The 25,442-nt window shown below is 40.5% G+C and overlaps 2 protein-coding genes across 4 annotated transcripts; both read right to left on the reverse strand.

The window, feature by feature from the left end:
* Positions 1-2,233: 2,233 nt before the first annotated feature.
* On the reverse strand, positions 2,234-2,839 carry ASCL3 (achaete-scute family bHLH transcription factor 3). Its single transcript, XM_007131069.3, is given in 2 exon segments — positions 2,234-2,563; positions 2,565-2,839. Coding segments are annotated over 2 exon segments (552 nt in total). The 5' UTR covers positions 2,787-2,839.
* Positions 2,840-10,211: 7,372 nt separating this feature from the next.
* Positions 10,212-23,924, reverse strand: TMEM9B (TMEM9 domain family member B). Of its 3 annotated transcripts, XM_007105020.4 has the most exons (6): positions 23,544-23,924; positions 21,141-21,232; positions 17,456-17,564; positions 15,219-15,353; positions 11,020-11,193; positions 10,212-10,528 (listed from the first exon to the last, which is right to left on the reverse strand). In XM_007105020.4, the coding sequence occupies exons 1-5, from the start codon at positions 23,907-23,909 to the stop codon at positions 11,038-11,040; spliced, it is 858 nt and encodes a 285-aa protein (XP_007105082.1). In that variant the 5' UTR covers positions 23,910-23,924; the 3' UTR covers positions 10,212-10,528; positions 11,020-11,037. The 3 variants fall into 3 exon arrangements, with proteins under 3 accessions (XP_007105082.1, XP_028357000.1, XP_007105084.1); XM_028501199.2 differs by lacking the exon at positions 21,141-21,232 and having other exon boundaries at positions 23,544-23,635; XM_007105022.4 differs by lacking the exons at positions 21,141-21,232; positions 23,544-23,924 and adding an exon at positions 18,745-18,805.
* Between the last annotated feature and the right edge of the window lie 1,518 nt (positions 23,925-25,442).

The raw sequence follows: 25,442 nt of genomic DNA on the forward strand, positions 1-25,442 counted from the left end.
ACCAGTTCCTGTTTCTGTGTGGCTCTGTGTGGTTAGAAGAGGCTGACTGTACCCCCCGATTCATGTGTGTCCATCAGCACATTCCATCCCCTGGCCGCTAGGGCATGGGCATGTTTCCGTGCCTCTGGAATCAGAATGAATCTCAAGGCTTTTGTTGGAAAATCCTGGGTTATAGACTTTCTTTTTCCTCCTATACATAAATAAGAAAGCTTGAGGTTCTGGGAGCTTCTGACAGTCTTTCTGGGACACTAAAGCTATTCCCAGAGAGGACAGACCTAAAGAAAACAGGTTCTTGGTGACAGTGTTGAGCCCTGCCTGAAGGCGGCCCTACTGCTAGAAGCTAAGGTATGTGAACCAATAAATTCCCTTTATTGGTTACACCAATTTTTATCAGATTTTTGTATCGGTTGCAACCCAAAGCATCCTAACTGATGTCTACCCTCACAGAGTTTAACTTTGCAGCCAGGAGAACGACTGTTACCCTAAAGGCTGAGTGATTTGGTGCACAAAGTTAAGAGTCTAAGAAACACTAATTAAGTCTCTGGCTATGAGAGAAGGATTCCTGAATAAGATAGGTGGGATTTCAATGGTGAAAGGAAGAAGGAGAATATTCCATTTCGTCTTGGTAGGAAGCAAGAGCTAAGAGAGAAGGATGCATTTGCAAGACTGTGATTTTCTTTCTGGGGTGGAGGGAATGGGGTGTCATGGGAAAATCAAGTGTGGATATTTGGGAAGGGGCCAAATTGATGGGAGCTTTGAAAACCAAGCAGATAAATGTCATCAATGTCATAGTCAAAAGGAAGTTGTCATAGGGCTTGAGCAATGAAGTGACATGAAATACTTTAAGAAAGAATATCAGAGTGATGATAGAGCCAGTTGAGAACAGAGCCCAGGAGGCCACGGAGTTATCCAGACACAATGTGACAGGATGGGAATAGGAAAATAACACCACCAAATATTTCCTGATGCCTACCTGACTTGAATCACTTGGCTGGGTGCTAGGAATATAGGATGAATAAGACTGATCCCTATCTTCAAGCAGCTTACATTCTACTGAAGACGGAGGTAGGTGTGCAAAGATAGCAGGAGTAAAGATAGCAGGATAGGAACGGCAAGGAAATATGTGTTCAAAATAAAGGAACAAGTAATGGCTCTGGTGGAAAGACTTCACAGAGAGGTGACAGTGGAGGTGAATGTGACAGTGTGTTGGAAGTCCTGCCTGGGCTTGGTGACAGAGGGGACCTGGGAGTTAAGGAAGAAGGAAGAGGTGAAGCTCATCATAGGAACAGAAATAGAAACATTTTGAAGGCAGACTCCAAGATAGGGGACGTCACTCTCCTTCCCACATTTTCTGGCCTGGAGAACCTGAAGAATGTTGATGTCATGGGCAAAAAAAGAAAAAAAAGAGGATAACAAATTTTTTAAATAATGGCTATGAAAACATTATGTGTTCTCATAATGTTTCACATTATATTTTCACATAATGTTTTCATTATGTTTCACAAGCACTGTTAATACTGATAATAAACATAAGGGGTAGCTGCTTTTCCTATAATTATCATTCTGTGGATGAAGAACTGAGAAAACACAGGGGATGCAGCAGAGTCAGAATGTAAATGGCGGCAGTTTGACTGCGGAGCCTGCCCTCTTAAGTGCAAACTGAGCTACCTGAGGATGTCTGCTGCATGCAGGAAAAAGATGACTCTGAAGTAATTTCAAATGACAACAAGGTTTTGTTAACTCCTTTTGCTTTAGCCCCAAGATACTTCCGCATCACGTTATGAGTGAGGTATAGATTTCTCGCCAACCCCAAATAATAAAACCCACCAAACTTTGACAAATCCAGGGAGGTTCATTGTGATTGCTTAGCATGAAGCGTCTGCAAAGTGTAGTACAGGCATTGAATAGTCATTAGTCTTACTTTACAATACTTTTGTGAGTTTCTTACAGCTGAGACTCTGGCCAAGTGTGCGAGAAGGGCAAGGTGAGAGATACAGAGAATTCTTGGGACTCCTGCTTCCCTAAAGTTCTTGAAAGAAATTACCAAAGGTTAAGAAGCGTTTTCTCAATCTACATAAGATAATGTTTAGTACATCTGAAACCCAGGTAAGAAATATCCAACACAGCATTTGAACTATTATCTGCCCACCCAGAAATTCCATTAGGAAGACTATCAAATGATGTAAGGGACCACATTTTGTGAAATTATTTGTTTCTGTTTAGAAACACGGAATCAAATGATTCTGAAAATGGGGTCAGTGTGGCGGCTGGTGGTCGCCATTATGGAGGAATCTTTCCTGGGGTTATTCTTGGCCTCAGCCTCATCAAGGTACAGAAGGGACTGCAGGTAATTAATGTACTTGACTGCGGCTCTGAGGGTTTCCACTTTGCTGAGTCGTTTCTCCAAGTACTCCTCTGGGAGATGATGTCGGAGCTGGGCATAGCCTTCATTGACACATTTCACCTGCTGCCTTTCCCGCTCATTCCTTTTCTGGATAAAGTCTGGTCTGTAGGAGTATTCACACCTTCTGTAATTTGGATAAGGCATTGGGAAGGAGAAGGCTTCCCATTAAGGGTTCCCCATAATCTTCCATGATCAGAGAGTCACTGGAAAAAGGCAGCAATGGAAGGTCTTCAGAGTAAGGAGATGACACCGGGCCCTCAGGGTACAGGTGGAACATGATCATGGGGTCCAGATAGAAGGACCTGGTCAGTGGCAAGTGGGTGGAATCAGTGAAGACAGGCAGTTTGTCTGGCAGATTGGAGTAGCTTCTATTGTCCATCATTTCCTCTTTAGCCTGGAAACAGAACCAAGTTTATTAATTTGGCCAGATCAAAAGAGAACAGATATCGACAGAGATCAGAGACTTTTCTGCTTTGATGAATAGTTTCTGAGCTCATTCTGAAAACTTGATGGGGTTACAACATTCTTCGGGTAGTAAGGGAGAGGATTTTTGATGGTACACAGAAACAGCATGAAATAACATTGACTTGCCTTGTGATAAAGTTATTCCCTTTCAGTCCTTATGATTACAAGGATATATCTTTAGTCTGATGAGAGTGTGTTTTCCATACTACTAGAATGCTTTCTAATCCTCCTCAGATGGAAGCCTTCAACAGGAATAGTATCTAGCTAGAATCTAATAATATTTTACTATTAATTTCTATTTATTGTGAATTACACTGATTTCACATTTACAGTAGTGATACAAAGTCTCTTTTAAAAATAAAGCTACTTGAGTAAAAAATGTAAATTGATTTACAGAAAAATAGTAAGTAAATAGCAGTACAGGTGGAACACTAATATAATGAAGATTGTGAAGGTGTATGCAAATACTGACGTTTGGGAAACACTGAAACACCACAATATTCAAATACGTGGTGGAGAAGTTACAAACTAGTTAGTGATCATGCAACCTCACAGGCATAGCCTTCTTAAATGATACCTGATATGCCGGGGGCAAAACTGAAAATAAAAATAAGAAAGGAATCATTTGCTCTTAAAAATTCACTGTAAGATTCCCTAATGAGAAACTCCCCTAACACATTTAAAACATGGTCAATTTACATATTTTACATAGAACTTTAAATATATTGAGTAAAGTGCATCTGTATTTAGGATTTTTTTTTTCATGAAACTTAAAGTATTATACTCCAAGACGTCTCATATCAACACATTCCCATCTTCTGAATAGGCCTGCATCCAGCTTATTTATTACACTACCATTACTTTTTGCCTTTGACTGTACTAATGTGGTCACAACAGATTTCACAGGAACTTTACAGTGTAACTAGTTAACTGGAAGTCAAGGAAGTGCTGTAGGAAAAGAGCGTTTTTCTTTCAGTCATTAACATTCTCAAGTTTCAATCTTGGCTTTGTCTCCTCTTAGCTGTGTGTCCTTAGGCAAATTTCTTAACCTTTCTGAGCTCTGGCTTATTCCTATGTCCACCTGAGATATCAACTATTCTGCAGGGTGGTTGTGAGGATTAAATGAAAAAAAAATACATAAAGCACTAGGTATTAGTTCTTTTCCTGTTTCGTTTCTTAACAGATGAATACTTGTGCAGCATCCCTTTCTCACCTGCACCTTATAGAAAACCTGGCTTATATTTTCCCTAACACTGGAAAATCAAATATTGATCTATCCAAAGCACATCTGTTGAGAGATGAAGAACATACCCAAAATGGAAAAGGAAAAGCCACATGAAATCTAATTTGGGGCTTTCAGAAAAGAAAGAAAGGTGGCTTTCTTTTTCCACAAAAAACCCAGCCCTAATGTTTAAGGGCAAGATTAGGTAAACACTGGCACTTGTTTCTCTACCTGAGTAAAATAAAACTCTGCAGGCTGCACTATGTAATGACAGGAGCAATCTCTAAGCACCAGAATTCAAGTGCAATAAAGTGTATTATAATTCTTGTGAAAAAACCTATCCTATCAAGTATGGCTACAGAAAAGACAAATGACTCTGGAACCAGAAAGGGCAGTAGGGGATGGGGGATAGCGGATGAGGGGTGGGAAATGTGAGTGGTGGGGAGTGTTATAATGTCATGGTGAAAAAGGCTGAAAAAGCAATAAATGCCAGGAAAAGCTCTTCCTAATAGAGGTGTGGTGGTGAGGGAATGAGATAAGTGCCATAGGTCCAATTAAAAATCAAAACAGAGGAAATGAAAGATTCCAAATTACTGATCCAATGGCCTAAAATAACTAACATAAAATGAAAATCTCTGGATTACAAACTAGCCAAGATTCTGTCAAAAAGAAAAAGTTACTGAGAGAAAAAGAGTTGGGAAATTCTCGAGCCAAGAATTCTAGAGGGTAAGAGATAAAGGATGTGTATGGCAGAAATTGGGAAATGATAGCATAATGGGTATGGAGCCCCTATTACTACATTTCTGAGAACATCAGCACCTTATTTCTGCCTATAGTTAACGAGCCAGAACTGATACAACAGGGTACCAAAAAGTAAAGCAGATGTCATCAAAGCTAATCACACACAAGAATTCTTTCGGTATAGTTCATCCTGACTGATAATTTTAACAATATCTTAAGCCTTGACCCAGATGAAATCTGAGTAATTACGCAACAGGTAATTAATAGTTTCTAGGTTTTAACAAGACGTTGCATAATTCTTGGAAAAAGAGCCTGGTGTCTTTGGAGACACACTGTTGAGAAGCCTTTTCTATTGTGCATTTCCAAAAAGTTCATCAATGTAACAGCATTTAAATGATCCTTTATTTAAAGGAGAAAATTTAACAACAACAGTGCTAGAATGAAAAAGGCAGTAGCGAAGAGGATCGAGATAGGAAGCCTAGTGGCAGCTGGACACGTTTGTAGAAATTGAGTAAAGGTTTTAAAAGAGAGCCACACAGGCTGTAAGTGCTGCGGCTCCAAAGCCAGATACACGCATAGCTAACAAATGCACCTGCCTTTTAGGGAAAATCTCAGGTGTCTGTCTTAGAACTCTTCTGGGAAATAAATGATGAGGTCTTAATGATAAAATCCTAAGAGATTCTGGATGCTCTGCTGAGCATAAAAGCTTCAACTTTCTGAGACATTACAAATATCTAGCATGGAAAAAACAAAAAGCTACAACTGCACATATAATTGAATTACTGAATGTTAGGCCTAGAGAAACCTTAGAAATCCTCTTATCCAATTCCTCATAAATTGTTGCAGAGCTAGTAGCAGAGCAGAGGTCAGAACCTAAATCTCCTGACTTCCAAACCCAAAAACACTTTCCACTCCTCCAGATGATTGAATCATCAGCAAAACTGACTCTTTCAACATATAAGCATATTTGATAGTTTAAGATAATGGAATAATCAGATAGCTGAAAAAATTCATCATTTATCAACTGTGCCTAGGGATTTTCTTAAAAACCATGTTTTTATTCTCCCCCATGGGCCACTCTGGAGAAGTGTCTCTTACCTGAATTTTGTTGCCGAGAGGCTGTACTTTGGGCTGAGTCAGACTTAAACTGATTTATAGGTGATTATTTAGTAACAACATGCAAAATAGCTTACAGTTAAACAGAACTGCTCAGTCTGGTTTATCTGTTTTCTCTACCTAATATGTAGATATGACAACATACAACAATACTAAATAGAAAGCTTTGCTTGCAAAATTGGACTCTTGTAACAAATTCTTTTATAAAAAGAATGCCCCCCCATTTATCTGAGTTATATAATCTTATATCAAAATTAGTTATGGAAAATATCTTTAAGTAATAATCTCATAATGTGCAAATATTCGCCAATATGTTTAAAATAGAGATTAAGGCCATAACCAGGAAGCTCAATATGAACCTACATTTTATTATATATCTATTAAAATTTTTTTCCTTCTAAATAAACTATTTTTCAGAGCAAATTTAGATGCACAAAAAACTGAGCAGAAAGTACATAGTTCCCATTTACCCCCTGCTCTTACATATATATGCACATTCTCCTCTACTACCAATAGGCCAGCCCCAGAATGATATATTTGTTACAATTGATAAACCAATATTGACACATCATTATCACTCAAAGCCCATAGTTTACATTACGGTTCACTCTTGGTGTTGTACAATTCTATGGAATTTGACAAATGTATAATGACACATTATATACTGATTTTTTTTTTACTCCATAGTTTTGCCTTTTTCAGGATGTCATATAGTTGGAATCGTACAGTAAATAGCCTTTTCAGATTGGCTTCTTTCACTTAGTAATATTTATTTAAGTTTCCTCCACATATTTTTGTGGCTTGATAGCTCATTTCTTTTTAGCACTGAATAATATTCCATTGTCTGAATACCATATGATATCACTTACCTGTGGAATCTAAAATATGACACAAAGGAACTTATCTATGAAACAAACAGACACACAGACATAGAGAACAAATTTGTTGTTGCCAAGGGGGAGGGGAGTGAGGGAGGGATGGATTGGGAGTTTGGGATTAGCAGATGCAAACTATTATATATAGAATGGATAAACAACAAGGTCCTACTGTATAGCACAAGGGACTATATTCAATATCCTGTGATAAACCATAATAGAAAAGAATATGAAAAAGCATACCTGAATCATTTTGCTGTTCAGTAGAAATTAACACAACATTGTAAATCAACTATACTTCAGTAAAATAAATTTTAAAAAATATTCCATTGTCGGGATGTACCACAGTTTACTTATCTGTTCACCTAGTAAAGGACTTCTTGATTGCTTCCAAGTTTTGGCAGTTATGAATAAAGCTGCTATAAACCGCCATGGGCAAGGTTTTCGTGTGGACATAAGATTTCAACTAACTCAGATATTAAATACCAAGGTGTGCAATTGCTGGATCACACAGTAAGTGTATGTTTAGTTTTGTAAGAAACTACCAAACTCTTTTTTTCTAAAGTGGCCATACATTTTTGCATTCTCATCAGCAATGAATGAGAGTTCCTGTCGCTACACATCCACACCAGCATTTGGTGTTGTCAGTGTTCTGGATTTGGGGCATTCTAATAGGTGTGTGTGTAGTGGTATCTCGTTTTAATTTGCATTTCCCTGTGGACATATGTGGAGCATCTTTTCAAATACTTATCTGCCATCTGTATATCTTCTTTGGTGAGGTGTTTGTTCAGGTCTTTGCCCTATTTTAAAATCAAGTTGCTTGTCTTATTGTTGAGTTTTAAGAGTTCTTTGTATATTTTGGAAAATAGTACTTTATCAAATATTTTCTCCCAGTCTGTGGTTTGTCTTCTTGTTCTCTTGACAGAGTCTTTCACCAGAAGTTTTTAATTTTAATGAAGTCCAGCTTATCAATGATTTCTTTCTTTTTTTTTTTTTTTTTTTTTTGTGGTACGCGGGCCTCTCACTGTTGTGGCCTCTCCCGTTGCGGAGCACAGGCTCTGGACGCACAGGCTCAGTGGCCATGGCTCACGGGCCCAGCCGCTCCGCGGCATGTGGGATCTTCCCGGACCGGGGCACGAACCCGTGTCCCCTACATCGGCAGGCGGATTCTCAACCACTGCGCCACCAGGGAAGCCCCAATGATTTCTTTCTTGATTCGTGCTTTTGATATTGAATCTGTCATCAGCAACCAAAGGTAATCTAGGTTTTCTCCTGTGTGGTCTTCTAGGAATTTTGTAGTTTTTTGTTTTGCATTTAGGTCTATGATCCATTTCGAATTAATTTTTTGAAGGGTGTGTGAGGCCTGTGTCTAGCTTAATTTTTTTGCACTTGACTGTCCAGTTGTTCCAGAACCATTCACTGAAAAGACTTTTCTCCGTGTTCCCATTGTTCCTTTGTCAAAGATCAGTTAACTATATTTGTGTGCATCTATTTCTGGGCTTTCTATTCTGTTCTATTGATCTGTTTGTATTCTTTTGCCAGTGCCACACTGATATTGACTTCATTACTGCAGCTGTACAGTAAGTCTTGAAAACAGGTAGTGCCAGTCTTCCCATTTTGTTCTTCTTCATTAACATTGTGTTGACTTTCTGAGTCTTTTGCTTCCTTAGAATCAGTTTGTTGATATCCACAAAAGAACTTGATGGGATTTTGATTGGGATTGTTTTTTTTTTTTTTTTTTTTTCTGCATTGGGTCTTTGTTGCTGCGTGCAGACTTTCTCTAGTTGCAGCGAGCAGGGGTTACTCCTTGTTGCACAGCACGGGCTTCTCATTGCAGTGGCTTCTCTTGTTGCAGAGCACGGCCTCTAGGGCGCGCAGGCTTCAGTAGTTGTGGCTCGTGGGCTCTAGGGTGTGGGCTGAGTAGTCGTGGCGCACGGGCTTAGTTGCTCTGTGGTATGTGGTATCTTCTCGGACCAGGGATCAAACCGTGTCCCCTGCATTGGCAGGCGGATTCTTAACAACTGCGCCACCAGGGAAGTTCAGGATTGAATTGAATCTATAGAGATCAAGTTGAGAAGAATTGACATCTTGATAATATTGTCTTCCTATCCATGGACATGGAATCTCTCTCTTATTTAGTTCTTTGATTTCTTTCATCAGTTTTGTAGTTTTCCTCATATACATTTTGTACGTATTTTGTTAGACTTATACATATTTCATTTGGGGGGATACTTATGTAAATGGCAATTGTGTTTTTAATTTCACTTGTTCATTGTTATTATGTAGGGTAGCAATTGACTTTTGTATCTTAACCTTCTATCCTGCAACCTTGCTATAGTCAAATCACTTATTAGTACCAGGGTTTTTTTTTTAACTCTTTTGGATTTTCTTCATAGACAATCATGTCATCTGTAAACAATGATAGTCTTTTAACTTTTCTTTCCCAATCTGTATACCTTTTATTTCATTTTGTCTTATTGCAGTAGCTAGGATTTACAGTATGATGTTGAAAAGGAGTGGTGAGAAAGAACATCCTTGTCTTGTTCTCCTCTATTCCTAGTTTACTGAGAGTTTTTGTTGTGAATGGGTGTTGGATTTTGTCAAATGCTCTTTCTGCATCTATTGATAAGATCATATCATTTTTCTTCTTGAGTGTGTTGTGATAGATTTCATTAATTTTCAAATGTTCAAACTGCCTTGCATACCTGGAATAATTTCACTTCGTTGTAGTTGAACTTATATCTTTTAATACTAATAATAAAATCAATAATTTTAGGTTAGATTTTGGGGTTTAAAAAGAGTGCTTTTCACTAACCAAAAAATGCATTAACGGCTCCTGAAATCTCATCCTTATGAAATTAATGTAATTTAGTTCAAAAATTTCTTAGAACAAACACTCCTTCATGCATTTTAAATCCCTCAGTTTATCAAAATGCTATCTGTATACTTTCAGAGACCCATCTAAGTACCCATACATTCTCTCTCCCTCCCTCTCTCTCTACACACGCCCCCCCCCCCCACACACACAGATAATTTACTACCAGTGTTTTATATGATTAGACTGGTATAAAACAATAGTCTTACAACAGGGTACAAACTGTCTTTGCATCTTCAAGTTCATCATACAGCAAAAGAGGGAGGAGAGAAAAGTTAGGAGACATAGATACACTGGTAGGTGTTTCAAAAATTATTTTTATTGTTACATTTCAAAGAGGACATAGGAAGAAAAAAGCCAGTTATCCAATAACTGCTATACCTTTCAGAGGGAGGCAACTGGAACTCCAGTGCTAGTTCAAAGCTGTACACACTACAGTTCAAACAGCTGCCTCTCAACCTGACTGGAGATGCTGACAAATATGTGTATGTCATCAATCCAGGGAGGCTTGGGTTTAAAAGAAAATTTCTTTATTGCAAGTGTCCAAGTCCTTAGGATTCATCTTTAAAGATACTAGAAGAAGATGAGAAAGACCACACACCAAGACTATGTTTATTCATTAGAGTAAACTAGCGAATGGCCAGTTTGTTCTAGGATGCATTGCATCAGACATCACAGTACATGAAGAAAATCTGCATCTTGTGAAGAGCCACCAGGCATTTCAGGTCCAATTTACCATGAAGTGCAGCCACAGGCCAACCAGATGTCCAGATAATATAGTCAGTGCAAAATTCAAATAGGTAAGTCAGGGCTTTGATGAGGCTGGCAGACTGCAAAATATAAATGAAACTTGAAAATAAAAGGCAAAGTCTATTTACAACAGATTGTTTAGTAAAGTGACTTGAGAAAAGTTATGTTAAACACTTCCCACGCATCCCTCCCCTACTCTGCCAAAAACAAAAACAAAAACAAAAAACACCACACAAAAACCACCCCTGAAAATTATCTTGAAAACCAAATTAAAACTGTGTGGTAAAAAAGAGAGTGCTTTTTCCAGATAAAGGACTTCAAGATAATTTACAGGCAAACATATTTTTATTCGTAAAAGTCACAAGTAGGAAAAGGCTAAGGTTGTTTGAGGCGTGTTCTTTAAAAAATGCCTCCATTAATACATTAACAAGAAAAGAAAATACCAAGCATGTTTTTGTTTCCAGTTTTGAATTTTCCAGCAAGAGTTAGTGAAATCAACAGGGCATTAAAACAAAACCCAGGAAAACTCAAGTCAATTTTTTCCCAGTCTGCCTCATTTCTTTCTAGTCACCTTGAATTCGATTCCCAATTAGCTGAGGACAACATGACGGTCAAAGACGGATTTTCGCTGCTCTTGAACTTGAAGCTTCCAACGCTGCTGGGCATACTCTACCTTATTCAGCACATTGGCTCGACTGCGGGAGCGGGCCAGCACATCGTGGGCGTTTGCAAAAGGCTGGTGATCCTGAAAGTCCAGGAATGGAGAACATCAGACGGTATGGTCCGTGTAAAACACACACACACAATAGCAGTTATCCAGCCACAGAGACAGGAGCAGCTGGCCTTTTCAAACAGACCATCTAATTTGGCCAAGCACTCTTAGGCACTCAACTGCCAGAAGCAGGATGAACTCAATTGCAGAAATAGTTGGTTCAAGTAAAACAAGCGATGAGGAGGTATTTGTGCAAAGTTCCCATGAGTCACCATTTCCAAAGACATTCCCTTAAGAAGTAGGGATCAAGACAAAGTGGTCATTTATGTTAAAGAGAAGCCCTTCTTGATGAGTGATGGAAAGAAAATCTATTTTGCATGTTAATATCTATGTGTTACAGATACAGAAAGTAAGGCTTTTCCTTATTTTATTTGATACTATATAGCTAATCTGTGGCTGAGGAAACTCCTATCTTTTAATTTCCTTACTCCCATTATATTAGAATTGTTACTTGCCAGCTTGGGGCCACATTCATCCTGGGAGATGAGTTGACTGGATCCTATCTTGGTTGGTTTCCATCTCTTCTTATGCCCTCAACACCTACATTTCCCCCCTTCCCCAATCTGTAATGAACAGAGACATAGCTCAAGTGCTACAATTACCCTCTAGTGTTAAGGACAGTAAGGAATTATTACTTCAGCGTTTCTATTTGGTAAAGACTTGAATCTTTCATTGCTGAGCACACAGTAGCTTCCATGTTAGCTGCTGCATTAGGAAAGAGGCCATTGAAGGGTCACCCAGGTATCTGTGTAGAAAACAAACCTATCCTGGTCAAAGTAAACCAACGTCACTGATTTTTGTAGTCATTACACAGGAAATCACCATGCTAATCTATCTATGAATGATATAAACACAGCTGCCTAAATGACAAAAGGCATTCAGTACTAATTTACTGCTTTTGCCTTTTCCTTGATCTATTTTTCCTGAACCTGGGTTAGCAAAGCTCCTAAATGTTCCAACATAGGATACAAGTCACAAGTCAGACCTCTTAAACTTTGCCTCTCGGAAAGAAACAATATTGTTTTGCATGTTTGCAAAAGCTCTATTATATACCCAGGGCAGGAGTCAGCGTGTCTATGGAAAGCTATACATAACTGCATAACTATATATATAACACTATAACTAAACTGTGTTATAACACCTGGTCTTCTTTTTAGAGCAAGATATTTATATAATGTCGACATTTCAAAGACATCAAAGAGTTTTCTGTAAAGAATCTATCCTTGCCTTCTTTACCAAAATTGCTTCAACTTTTCACTTAATTTAGGTAATATCTTGTGCAAACCCCATTCTTTTTTTAACCTTACAAATGAAAATAATAAAAACAATTCCACAAAGTTCAAATGTTTCAAAGATGTAAGAAAGAATGTTAGGAAAGAGGAAGGCAGCTAATGTTGTTGGATTACTTTATTTCCCATGAGGAAATAAACCGATCCAAGGTCATCTAACAAATGAGCACAAGCACAAGTCTTAGCTCCCTTAAACTTGACTTGGTGTCACATCTTCTTCACACACTGCTTTTATTCAGGTAGATTAAAATGACACTATCCGAATATGGTGCTTCAGTGAACTTGTAGATAAAATATTATTACCATTGGTTTGTTTTGACATAAACAAGACTGGGAAGAAGGATGTACTTGACCAGCAGAGTGCTTCTCAATTTCATAGTCCTGTTATCCACTCTTCAAGGTAGGGGGAGAAACATCTTCTTAAGGAACAAATTTAAAGGACTAAACAAGCCAGGTAATCCTTTTGGTCTATTCTCCATCTATCAGAACAAGATTGAACTTGCTGCTCACGGTCATGGATGCCGGGAGAATGCAAATAGAGATTTACCCTTTATATATGTTTGCTCTTTTTATACCTGATAAAATTACAATAAATACAAATCATGTTTTAATGTAATGCTTTGATAATAGCAATGATGTGTCATGGATATATAATACAGTAAATATTGTGACTACTTGCAGTGAGCTTCTTAACTATTTGTGCTAACTCTCACTTGATTCAAAGTGCTCTACACCCAACAAAAATGGAAAAAATTAAAACAGAATTTAATTGAGAATTTAACAGAAGCATGTTTAAAGGCACATAAAGAGTGAAGAACTATCATCTTGGATTAGCAACAATTGTAGGAATTTAAATTGAACTTCTTTTTGACCAGAGTTGTTACCATAAATTCATACCTGTTTAGAAAACCTCTCTCTGCCCAGAATCAATTTAACAAATATCCAAAAGGCAGCCAGGCCTCTCAAGACAATGTTCTCATATGATCAACATGCTCACAGAATCAATCACTGGTGAACAAAATGGTTACTAAGCACATGGTCCTATCAAATGCCTTTCCTACATGTTTTTATCTACACATTTGTGCATCCATTTCTTTTATGTTCTGTGTATTACATTAATATTGTCTATCCCTAAAATCAGGAACCAGATATTTAATGCTATAAGGGATGTAGTTTAAGTCAGAGTTTCTGTCTCTGTGCCTATAATGAAACGGTTTAGGTGGCCTTTGATACATAACGTTTTCATATGTTAGTAGTTCTCAACTGGGGGTGATTTTGACCCCCAGGAACATTTGGCAACGTCTGTGGACATTTTTGACTGTCATGATTGGGATGAGGCTTCTAGTGGGCAGAGGTCAGGGATGCTATTAGATATCATGCAGTGAACAGGACAGCCCCCTACAACAAACAATCATCTGACCCAAAATGTCAATGGGAAATGTTGTATGTGAATGAAAATTAACATGGGAACAGTATTTGAGACTCTAATCCTTCCTGATATGGAAAAGTTACTTGTTATGTGTTGGTTGAATTACTAAAGGAAGCAAGGGGAAAAGAGGCAAACAGAGGTATTTCTATGAAAGTTCTTCACGAAACAAAAATGAAATCTTGCTCAAATTAAGTTGAGTATTCAATATCGATGTTCATGAGACAAGCAGGCCCTGTAATTATAACTTAAGCCATTCATTCGGGATCCCCTTTCTCATCTTTTACCAATGGGTCCACAAGCCATTCCAGAGTAAAAGGACTTTTTTTTGTTGTTGTTGTGGTGCGTGGGCCTCTCACTGTTGTGGCCTCTCCCGTTGCGGAGCACAGGCTCTGGAAGCGCAGGCTCAGCGCCCATGGCAAAAGGACTTATGACTGATTGGCAAGGCTTTATCCTGGCTTTGGCTTTTGGAATTGATTCTTGAAACTCTACTAAATTTTATTCGCTTTAAGAAACATAGTTCAATAAAGTAATCCAAAATAAAAAGTAATTTCTAAAGATTATATATGTAATAATGAAATAGTGGAAAATTTGGAAACAAACCCAAACAGGATAATGACAAAACAAACAATATAATTCTCTAAGCCATACTGAATAACAAATTTGTAGACTATGTCAATTTCTCAAAGGTTTTGAGTGAAGTAATATTAATTATATATACAAATATGAATGTGTTTTAAAGATAGGAAGAGAATCAGGAGTGATGGTTTTATTTTTCTCTAGAGTTAAAGATCACAGATTTTTTTAAAGAAGGAGGAAAATAGGAAATATAAAACATCAGCAGGTTATCAAGCTGTACTTCATTAAGTAAAGAACATTATGGTTTTCATGCCTCCCTTCCCTAAAGCCTCTTTGCCTTTTAAAATATTTGGTGATGTTGACAGGAAAAGTGTTCAGGCAGGAGCCTAGGAAGACGACTATCTCCGATGCTTTTCACAATGCAAACAGGAAAAGACAATGAAAATTGTGCCCTTGGTAGTGAAAGGCAAAGCCTTGTACAGCACACTCACCAAGGATCGTTGGTCTAACCACCATATTTATGGCTTTACAGAGCAATTTCCTCATAAAGAGACATACACTAATATTAGAACTGTCTTTAGGTTCTCTGGTGGAGGATCTGCTCCAGGTAGGGACATCTATTATGTAACTACTCTTTACATGCACTTAATATCAGATGATGACAGAGACTGGCCTTGAACAGCTAGGGCACGCTAAGAACTTACCCCAACATCATCATCGCTCTGTATCAATTGTGAATGTCCAAACAGGCGTCTCTTCAGTATGGGCTCAACCAGAGTAAGATATACCATGTACAGAAGCAGAAGGCCCAAAATGGAGAGATAAATTATAATGGTAACCTAAAGGAAATTGAAAATAAGTTATATCTCTGTTCAAGCCAAGAAATCTGAATTTTGTATAACAATGCTAAAGCCATAGTGAAGACTGATCTATCTGTTAAGCATATAGGATTTCTATACAAACCAGATTCCAACATAAGAAATAACCTCAACTCTTCACCAAAGTATTATTTATAGAAAAAAAGGAAAGAAAGCATTTTGCCTTTGGGATCTTTTCACGAGTCTTCAAATTCCATCTTCACCTACTGCTAATCATTTGCACCACTGCTAGCACAGCAGTTCTCTTTTTTCACCTGAATACAGTGTCCTAGGTTCAACAGCACTGCAGTCAAGACCACTTTCTGTTAGGATCCCTAACAGAATATGTAATTCAGATGAATTTCAACAGCATACTGCTTTAGATCAATTTAGATACACAAAAATACATTTTAGGCACATGATTTTCTTGAGATCTTAATTCGTGCAGTGTCAAGCAGTACAGTGTGACACCTCCCACTAGAATGGCTACAGTTAAAGACAGTCAATAACAAATGTTAGCGAGGATGTACAGAAACTGAACCCTCATATGTTACTGGTGAGAATGTAAAATGGTACAACTACTTTAGAATACAATCTGGCAGTCTCTTAAAAAATTAAATATAAACTTACCTCTCTTAGGAATCTACCAGAGAGAAAGGAAAACATACATCCACACAAAGACATGTACGCAGATACTGATGACAGCATTATTCATAAGAGTAAAAATCTGGAAATCAATATCCATTAACTAACTGCTGAATGGATAAACAAAATGTGGTATGTTCATGTAATAGAATGCTATTCAGTAATAAGAAGGAATTAAGTACTGATACATGCTACAACATGAAGAGACCTCAAAAACATTATGCTGTGTGAAAGAAACCAGTCACAGAAGACCACATATTTTATTATTCCATTTATATGAAATGTCCAGATCTGCAGACACACAAAGCAGAATAGTGATTGTCTAGGGCTGGGGGTAGGAATGGGATTAACTATAAATGGTTATGAGGGATATTTTTGGGGTGATGGGAATGTTCTAAAACTGGATTTTATTTTTTTAATTTTTTTTTTAGAAAGTTGTCAGGGCCAATACCCAAAGTATTTATTTATTTTTATTTTTTGGCTGCGGGGCACGTAGGATCTTAGTTCCCCAACCGGGGATTGAACCGGTGCCCCCTGCATTGGAAGTGCGCAGTCTTAACCACTGGACCACCAGGGAAGTCCCTAAAACTGGATTTTAAAAATTGGTTTTAAATTTGCTAAAATTTATAAAATTGTACACTTATAACGAGTGACATTTGGGGTATGGAAATTATACATAAAAATTTTGTTAAAAAATAAAAAAGTACAGTGATGATTTCTCTATGGGACAGTACCCTGCTGGAGCAGGAGCTCTCCTGCAGGGTCAATCACAACAGGAATCTTTGTAACTGGTATAGCTGACCACCCCAGATTCCCCTGAGGCTTTTTTTTTTTTTGGCAACAGGAATGGGGACCTCCATATAAAAAAATTGGAGAGAAGAACTATTAGCCACCATAATAAAGTAATTGAACTCATTAGAGGTCCAAATTGTGATGAGAGTGAGCTACATTCCATTTCCTATAAAAGATAAAGAAAGGAAATCTTAAAATCCAGAAGTGATGTTTTCTAGGATAGAGTAGTCACTCTATATATAACTTTATCTAAGGGTTGAGAGGGCAGGAAGAAGAAGGTCTAATCATCCTGCTTTCTCACTAATCTTTAGCATACGTGGCCCGCAGAGAAGCTGGAATGTCTTTCTGGAAAATGCTAATTATATTCAGGGCTTTTTTGGTGCCATTTCACATATCACATCTATCTAAGGTATCCTAATTAATGCACAAGGCATCTCAACGAGGCAGGCGGAGAGCAGGCCCATTGCTCCTTTTAGGGTGCCAGGTGGGGATGAGAAAGGAGGGGGTAAGAGGGTGCTGGGGAAGAGGATGGAAGAGCAATAGTTTAGGTAACTAAATAGAATTCAAATGTCCAAAATTTTCTTTCTTGTCTAGATACCATCAAAAACTGTTCCAGAAGCAGAAAAGATGGATTATTGTTTTTTTACCTTGATCGTAACAGAACTTCTCTCCTCATATTTGCATTCACAGCGTAGACAGTATGCTTCTACATCAGGCCCCCGCACAGGCATGGGGTCCACAACATGAAGGCAATCGCTGAAAAAACAAAGATAAAATACTGCCTAAACCTAGCTGGATTTTCTAGTTGCACTGATCAAACCTTTCCTGAAATCCGGAATAATCACTGAACTTTCCCAATGAAAGAATGAATATAAGGAATGAATAATCAGTAAGGGAAGGGAAATCATTTCCTCTCTCAACATTAGCAATTTGGTAATCTTTAACAGTCTAAGAAACCATAAAGACACATATGTAGCAGCTATTTTCAAAAGTGCTATTTATAGTTAAAAATGCACCTGAAAAATCCCAAATGGGACTGAAAACTACTTAGCAGATCAAGTCATATTTAGACTTGTTCATTTAGCAAGTAAAACTGCTTTAAATGATTTAAAGTGACCTGGAGCATTATTCAAATATGAGATTACCTCTTTTATGAATTAACTAATATCATCTAAACTGCCACAGTGTGGTATATGAATGGCTAATCACACCTAACAGTTGGTAAATTATGAAACTCTGAAAGCTGAACACCAGAGTAAGAAACAATTACTTTTCTTAATGAGCAAAAGTCTATTTAAAAAGCATGGAGGGGATTCCCTGGTGGCGCAGTGGTTGAGAGTCCGCCTGCCGATGCAGGGAACACGGGTTCGTGCCCCGGTCCGGGAAGATCCCACATGCCGCGGAGCGGCTGGGCCCGTGAGCCATGGCCGCTGAGCCTGTGCGTCTGGAGCCTGTGCTCCGCAACGGGAGAGGCCACAGCAGTGAGAGGCCCCACGTAGCGCAAAAAAAATAATAATAATAATAAAAAAATAATAATAAAAAGCATGGAGAAGTAGGATTAGGACAACAAAAATATTTTAAAATGAAAACACAACCTGGCAACAGTACCTAAAAATAATAAAAGGCTGAATGTTTTTGTGGTTGGAGGTTTATTTTCTCCCCCTTTTCCAGGTCACTTATTTATGGCTTATGAAAAAGCAAGCCTATCCAAAAAATCTTTATCCCAGAAATCTGTCAATTCTAGGAAATAATTAAATTCTGACTCTCCCCAGCTATTAAGAGCCCACTACCCTGATCACCTTCAGCAAAGGCAGGCAAAGCTTTGCTGTCCTCCTGCTGGCTGCTGGGCAGTTTCCCTCCCTCTTGTGCTCTCTCCCTTAGGCATGTCTGGCTGCCTCAAGAACTCTACCACAGCATCCTGTCTCACTCCACCCACCTTCTTGAGGGCATCCAATGCTCCAGGCTGATTCTTTCCCTTTGCCCTATCAGAACGTACTTTTTTGTGTTCTGTTCCCTCTGAGCTGTGGCATAAGAAAGAAAACCCAAAATGGCATAAATGATAAAAGTTCAGTCAGTTTTCCTTAACAGGTAATTTAATTTTAACAAAGGTAGTAATGAAAAAATAAGTCTCAACTGGCAGAATTTCAAATAAGAGTAAGGTCTCACAACTCATACCATACAAGTGTGTGATATTTGTTCCAAACGTACAGAAGACCAGGAACGTATACAGCTGGATGCAGGCATAAAATAGGCAGAGGAAGCTAAATCCCACTGCAAGGGTATCTAGCTCAGAATCATAGAGGTCATCCAGCCCAGCACTCTCGGAGAGGTCACCTGTACAGGTCACAGAGTAAAGTAATAGCTAAAAGGACCAGAATCCAGGGCTCCTGCCTCCTAGGACAGCCCCCCTGTATCTCTCTGAACCTCAGGAAAATGAGACTTATCTCCTGCTTAGTTTTCTATTTCAGCTTCAGAAGCCTTAGTAACAATACTTAAGAATTACTTGGGAATCTAAGTGTTGAGTATTGAGTGTTTCTTTGGAAGTACAAATACAGTTTAATAACAAGGAGATTTTGAGTGCTGTGCAGGATGGGAGAGGAAGCAGGAAAGTTGGTTCTGGCTGGCCACTCATTGTAAACACAGAACCCAGATACAGAACACAACCACTTCAGGAACTAGGCGACACCTCCCCCTAGTGCCAAGAGGAGGACATTATCAGCTTCAAATCACACCTCAAACACAAACCAGAGAACTCAAATTTTTCTTAAGTTAGATAGACAGTGTAGGTCAATGAAGAATTAAAGCTAACAACTGGACAAAATGGAGAGGCCAGGAGGTAAAAATATATATAGGGTCAGATAAGATATTGGAAGCCTCGGAAAGCCATAACATCTTGATTAGTCATAACTTGCCTACCCTTCTAGAGCCAGTTAAAAAACTTGCAGTGACATCTGTGAACCTATCCCTAGTAAAAGGCTAAGCTGCAGGAAGGAAGCAAGGGAGAGAGGGTGGAAAAATTCCAAAGCAAGCCTTGTTTTCAACTGTTTATTTTCAAAGCTCCCTATTTTCACCAATAACCAGGGATAAATGATACACGGTTCTCTGTGAACCTGGAAAAACAAAAAGTCAGTGAAAAGATTAGTGCTAAACACTTGAATAGTGAGTTCATTTGCCACTCAAGTAACAGGCATCATATTCTATTACCGATAATAGAATAAACTGATTGTAATGCTCAATATATTTGGAAAATTTATAGGAATAACTTATTTGAGTTTTCTTTTCATATAAAGTAACTTGCTGATATAAAACCTAGAAGAATAGCGAAATCACTTTGTAGTATGAGACAAGTTAAAGTAGAACACAAAAGCTCACAAGAAGTTCTCAAGAATACACTTACCAAATGTCGGACTGAACCTAAATGCACATCATGGGAAGAACAGACAACGACATCAGAAAAGCTAAACATGCTCAAAGGCTGCCTTTTCTTATTCAAAGTCTGCTTGGAATATTGTAACAGAATGAATTTAATTCTGCTTTCAAACTTTCGGGGCTATTTAGCTGTGAAATTGGGCACATGTGAAAGTACGGAACATTTGGAGCTATTTTTCTTCTAGGCCTATCCTGGCAATCTTCCATTACAAACCATAAAACGTCCCAGTCCAGGGTAAGGAGCCCACCTATCCTGCTACGAAACAACTGCTTCCCAATCATTTTATGGCACATGTAGAAAAAGCTATTATTTGTAAGGTCCACTGGGATAAATAGAGAAGGCTGCTGGTGGCTAGCTAGTCAGGATCCCAGTCATCACAGGCCTGCCTGATTATATGCCAAGGGCTGAAGGGATCAATGACTTGGCACACCTATAACCTATTAATAGCACACCAATTGGTTAACTCTGATATTCATGGCTCATTCCCATTCCTTCCTAAGCCTTTTGACACTTTTAAACAGTCTCCTATATCTGACAATATATCATCAAAACCTACAAATTGTAAAAACTCTGACCCAGATAAATGAGGCTTGCTTACCTTCCACTGAGAAGCAAGAGGGAGGACCAAAATTTAAGGGGACACAGAAGGGTAGCTATGGGTAGTTTGGGTGCCACAAACTCGGCCCCATCCCAATGTAAAAGCCTCCCTGCCTGGGGATTTTGGCTACATTCCTTTAGGCCTACATCATGCACTCAGGGCCTTACTCTCACTTTTTCAAACAGAAATGGAATTCAACACTTTTTCTTAAAGAGAAAACAATACATTGGATGAATATCCAGGGCTAACAGTGACAACCAAAGAAAGAAATTTGACAGGTAATTCAGTAATCCAGAATACTTACCAGTCTTTTTGGGATATGTTCTTATTATAAATACGCCCAGAATTATCTTTATAGGGAGGACAGATACATTTACATCGGACATCCTCAGAATTCTATAACCAAAATAGAAACTTGTTGACAGTTTATCATCAATATTTTAAAAAACTGCAACTTACACATTTTGCTAAGCATCCCCTGCCAAGTATTCTAAAACCATTCATTTAAAATTTTAAATAACTTTGAGATATACAAGTTTTTAAAAGCCATTGGTAATGCTAATGAATGATTATATACTACATAAAATTATTTTGAAATAACATCTAGTATCTGTGACTTGTTAATCACATTTTTGTGTCACATGACAATCAAATTGTGCTAATGTTATCACCATCTACCTGCCAGTAGAAAGACGAGGTAGACAGACAGCTGTGCCTGCAGATAAGAATGCTGATTACAGAAGGATGGGGAAATATCAAACTAAAAATTACTCACAAAACAAATCACAATTCTTCTACTCACCATCCTTCTACCCTTTGGTAGAAAGGTGTTGATATGGATAAAATGGGTTGGGCCAGAGTCCTATAGAAGGGATGAAGTTTTGGAGGCACTCAGCTACAATTAGAAAGGAAGTACTGGGTTGGCCAAAAAGTTCGTTCGGTTTAAAGTAAAAATAAAAGACACATTCTTCATTTTCACAGACAACTTTATTGAACGTGTTCACTAACCAAACGAACTTTTTGGCCAATCCAATATGTAAGGGAAGTAGTGTGAGTGTAGCTGAGATCAGTTTGGTCTACCCTTCCCAGGAAACTTTGCTTCTAATCCCTGGGAGACAGAGAGGACAACTACTGATAAAGCAAGTTTCAAGAAGTGGAGGAAGGGGTGACTAAATTTATGAATAGAGGGAGTAGGAGATGCTTCCCCAGCAAAGGGGAATCTAATCTGAGAAGGCAGTAGCTCATTAGTCTCCAGAGGACCAGGTCCAAAGCTCCTATATATGGTGGTATATCTGGCAGAGTTGGTAATTCATTTACTCACTGATCAACTACTTAGTGAGCATTTGTCCTGTGCCAGAACTTGTGTGCAATGAGGTGGATTCAGATAAGCGTGAGACATGGTTCCTGCCCATAATTAGGACATGCCCAAGTAAAGGAGACCGACAAGTACATGGTTACAATATACCACTTAGCGTGATGACAGAAGATATGGAGAGGGTGCCAGCAGTGTTTTGAAAGTCAGGAGACTTGCTGCTGTCCCGGAAGTAGGGAAGATTTCAAAAAGAACCCTTGACCTAAACAACAAGGATCTATTGTATAGCACAGGGAACTATACTCAATATCTTGTAACAACCTATAACGGAAAAGAATCTGAATTACTTTGCTGTACACTTGAAACTAACACAGCATTGTAAATTAACTACATACTTCAATAAAAAAAGAACCCCCGACCAAAACCCCCCTGATCTGTATACTTGTCACCCATCTTTCCCAGCCCCTATATTTAAAGGTATTATAGAGTAAAGCTCCAGTTTAAAAAAGAAAAATGTCATTCTGTTTTCCCATCCACATTAATGTGCAGGCCATCTGTTTTCTCTAGTAATGAGCTAGCTCATCAAGGACAGGTCTGGAGGGTATGGGCACGAAGGGGACTAGATAGCAGCATGAGGGGGACCAGAAGGGCCAAGAAATGGAGCAGGGGAGAAGGCCACAACCTCACCCCTCCTGTAGTTTGGATCCTCCCTTACCCACTAAATTATCAAGAAGAGAGAAGGTAAGAAAGGGACCAGGAGGTCCTGGAGGGAGTCAGGTGAGGATATGAGGTGGGTGACAGAGACTCCTGTAGGTCGTAATGAGAAGGAAGGCTGCCAGGAGAAGCAAGTTCCCACAGTGGGAAGGGAATCTGTTCAGGGGTGAGTTGAGAGGAGTTAGTTCCTAAGAGGGAAGACAGCTGTGAGATGCGGGCTTCCTATCATTTTGGCCTGGGGAATTGGGGCAGTGGTCTGTGAAGCCGATGGAGGGCGGCGGTGGACTGTCAGAGCTCAAGCATACAAAGTTAGTTAAAGGCTCTTAGAGTTGGAAAGGCTGTCAAGTTTGGGGGCGGTGGGTGCTGTCGGGGCTGGGAAGGGAAATTCAAGGAGGCGGAGATGCTGTCCCGACTCCGGGCGCCGTCAGGGCCGGGTGGGGCTGGGGCGGGGTGTCAGCTCCGTGGGTGGGAGGGGTGCGGGCGGGGACCCTAGGACAGCTGGAGCGGGAGGGCTGGACTGCTCCCTGGCCGTCGGGAGGGTTCCGGGTGGTAGTCGGCCAGGGCTGTGAAGCTAGGGGTCGGGCTGTCAGGGCTGGGAGAGGACTTGGGTGGGACGCAGGTGGAAAAGGCCGGAGTCAGGGGAGGAGCTCCGGTCTGGGGCGAGCGCTGGGCGGGACTCACCTTGGCGGCGTCCGACAGCTGCACTAGCAGCAGCACCGAGAGCGCCAGGCAGGACAGGCTGAGCATGGAGCCGAGACGAAGGAGGCCGGCCCACAGGGTCGCCATCGCTGCCAGGCCCAGCAGTCCCCACAGCCGGAGCCCCCGAGACCTGCTCTCGGTCGGGCTCCGGCTCGGGCTCCGGCTCCTCAGCCCGCACTTCCGTCTGGGCCCTCGCGTCACGGGCCGCACCGGGTCAGCTACGAAAAGCATTCGCCCCGGAAACGGTTCCCGGTGCGAAGGCCGGGAGGCTGCGCGGTGCCCCAGAAGCAAAGGCGGCCTCTCGGGGGCGCAGCGTAGGTCCGGCGGAGCTTTGAGGTGATAGGCCATCTTTCCGCGGCACCGAGGCTGCGGGGCTGTGGGCCGCCAGTGCACTAGCAGGTCCTCCCGCCCAGGGAGACCCCCACACACACACCCCCCCCAGCAAGCCCGGGCTGTCAGCGGGGGGGCGGGGCCCGAGCGACCCCTGCGAGGCCGGAGCAGTTCGTTGCCGGACCCAGAGTGAGCCTAATAAGCCCCAGGAATTGCTGAGAGGCGGCCCGTCCCGGCCGGCGCCGGCGGGGCTGGTGCGAGGCGTGGGGACAGGTATGGGACTGGCCGAGCCATCGCTTCCCGGGAAGCCCACCCCCAGTCAGAGGGTCGAGAGGTCCTCTCTGGCACATTGGGTACTGACCTGCGGCCCACTCGCATCCCGGACCCCACTCCCCGCGAAGTTGCTAACAGTCTGTGAGTTGCTTTCTTGGGTGTGGCCTCCGTTTGGGGCTCCCCGCTTTCCTCCCACTGGGGGGCTGACCGCCTAAGCCCAGCCTGCCGCCAGGAACTGGGAAACAAAGGAGGGGCTGGGCTGGGCCAGGCCAGGCTCCGGAAGGTGTGGAGTTGGCGAGAGAACCGCCCTAGTAGCCTCCTCCGTCCAGGATTCCAGAAGGTGGGGGATCGCGGCGCTACAATCCTATTCAGGGTGGCTGGTCCCCTAAGTCAGAAGTCGGGGAGCACTGACCCATCCTTCCCAGAGCGGGTCATCCTGAAGGGTAATGTAGGAGAACCTTGGAGATGGCAGTGTCTCCAATTAAAATATTTTTCAGTTAGTAGAGACAGTGGGGTTGTAATGGAAAGGATGCAGGGGCTCATCACAACCTCTACGGATTTTTTGAATGACCTTGGTCCAAACACTTCCCTTTTCTGGTCTCAGTATGAGGTGACTGAACTCTTACCTATGGATTTCAAATTCTGCTTTCATGGAATACCCCGTGTTTCTTTTCTCTAAGCGAAACTTAAAAGGTGGTCTTTTCCTGGTTTGTGGAAATGTTTTAATTAACAGATAGAATTTTCTCAATATTTTTCTCCCATGTGATTCTTGTTGATGCTAGACTCTAACACAAGGTGTCTGATGCTACGCCAAATATTTTTAGCCCCTTTCAGTCCCAAATGGCAAGTGGTTCCCAGTCCCAACCAGAACCAGAATGGCAGGACTAGATGACTTTTCACCAAGGCCCCTCCAGGCTGCCTTCTGAAGATGCTGTTACATTAGTTAATTATCAAGTTTTCTTAGCGGGTGTCTTGCTGGCCAGAGGACAATCTGGAGACACCAGGAGTCAAATGTGTCTGACTGTGATGCACTTGTGGATTTGTGATTGCTAAAAGCTGTCTTATCAGCAAGTTTGAGATCAGTTTTGGGTTAGTTGTCTAGGTCTAGCATCTGAAGGGAGTGATTTTACTCTTTGGCTGAAACCTCACAGGCCTTCCCTTTCTTCTTCAAAATTGTTCTCAGGGCCTTGATTTGGGGTACAGAAACCTAGAGGAAATATATAATAGTGCCTCACCAAGTACACTCAGTCTGGGCAGAATTTTAGTTACACTGTCAGA

This window comes from Physeter macrocephalus, chromosome 16 (assembly GCF_002837175.3).
Source record: "Physeter macrocephalus isolate SW-GA chromosome 16, ASM283717v5, whole genome shotgun sequence".
NCBI lineage: Eukaryota > Metazoa > Chordata > Mammalia > Artiodactyla > Physeteridae > Physeter > Physeter macrocephalus.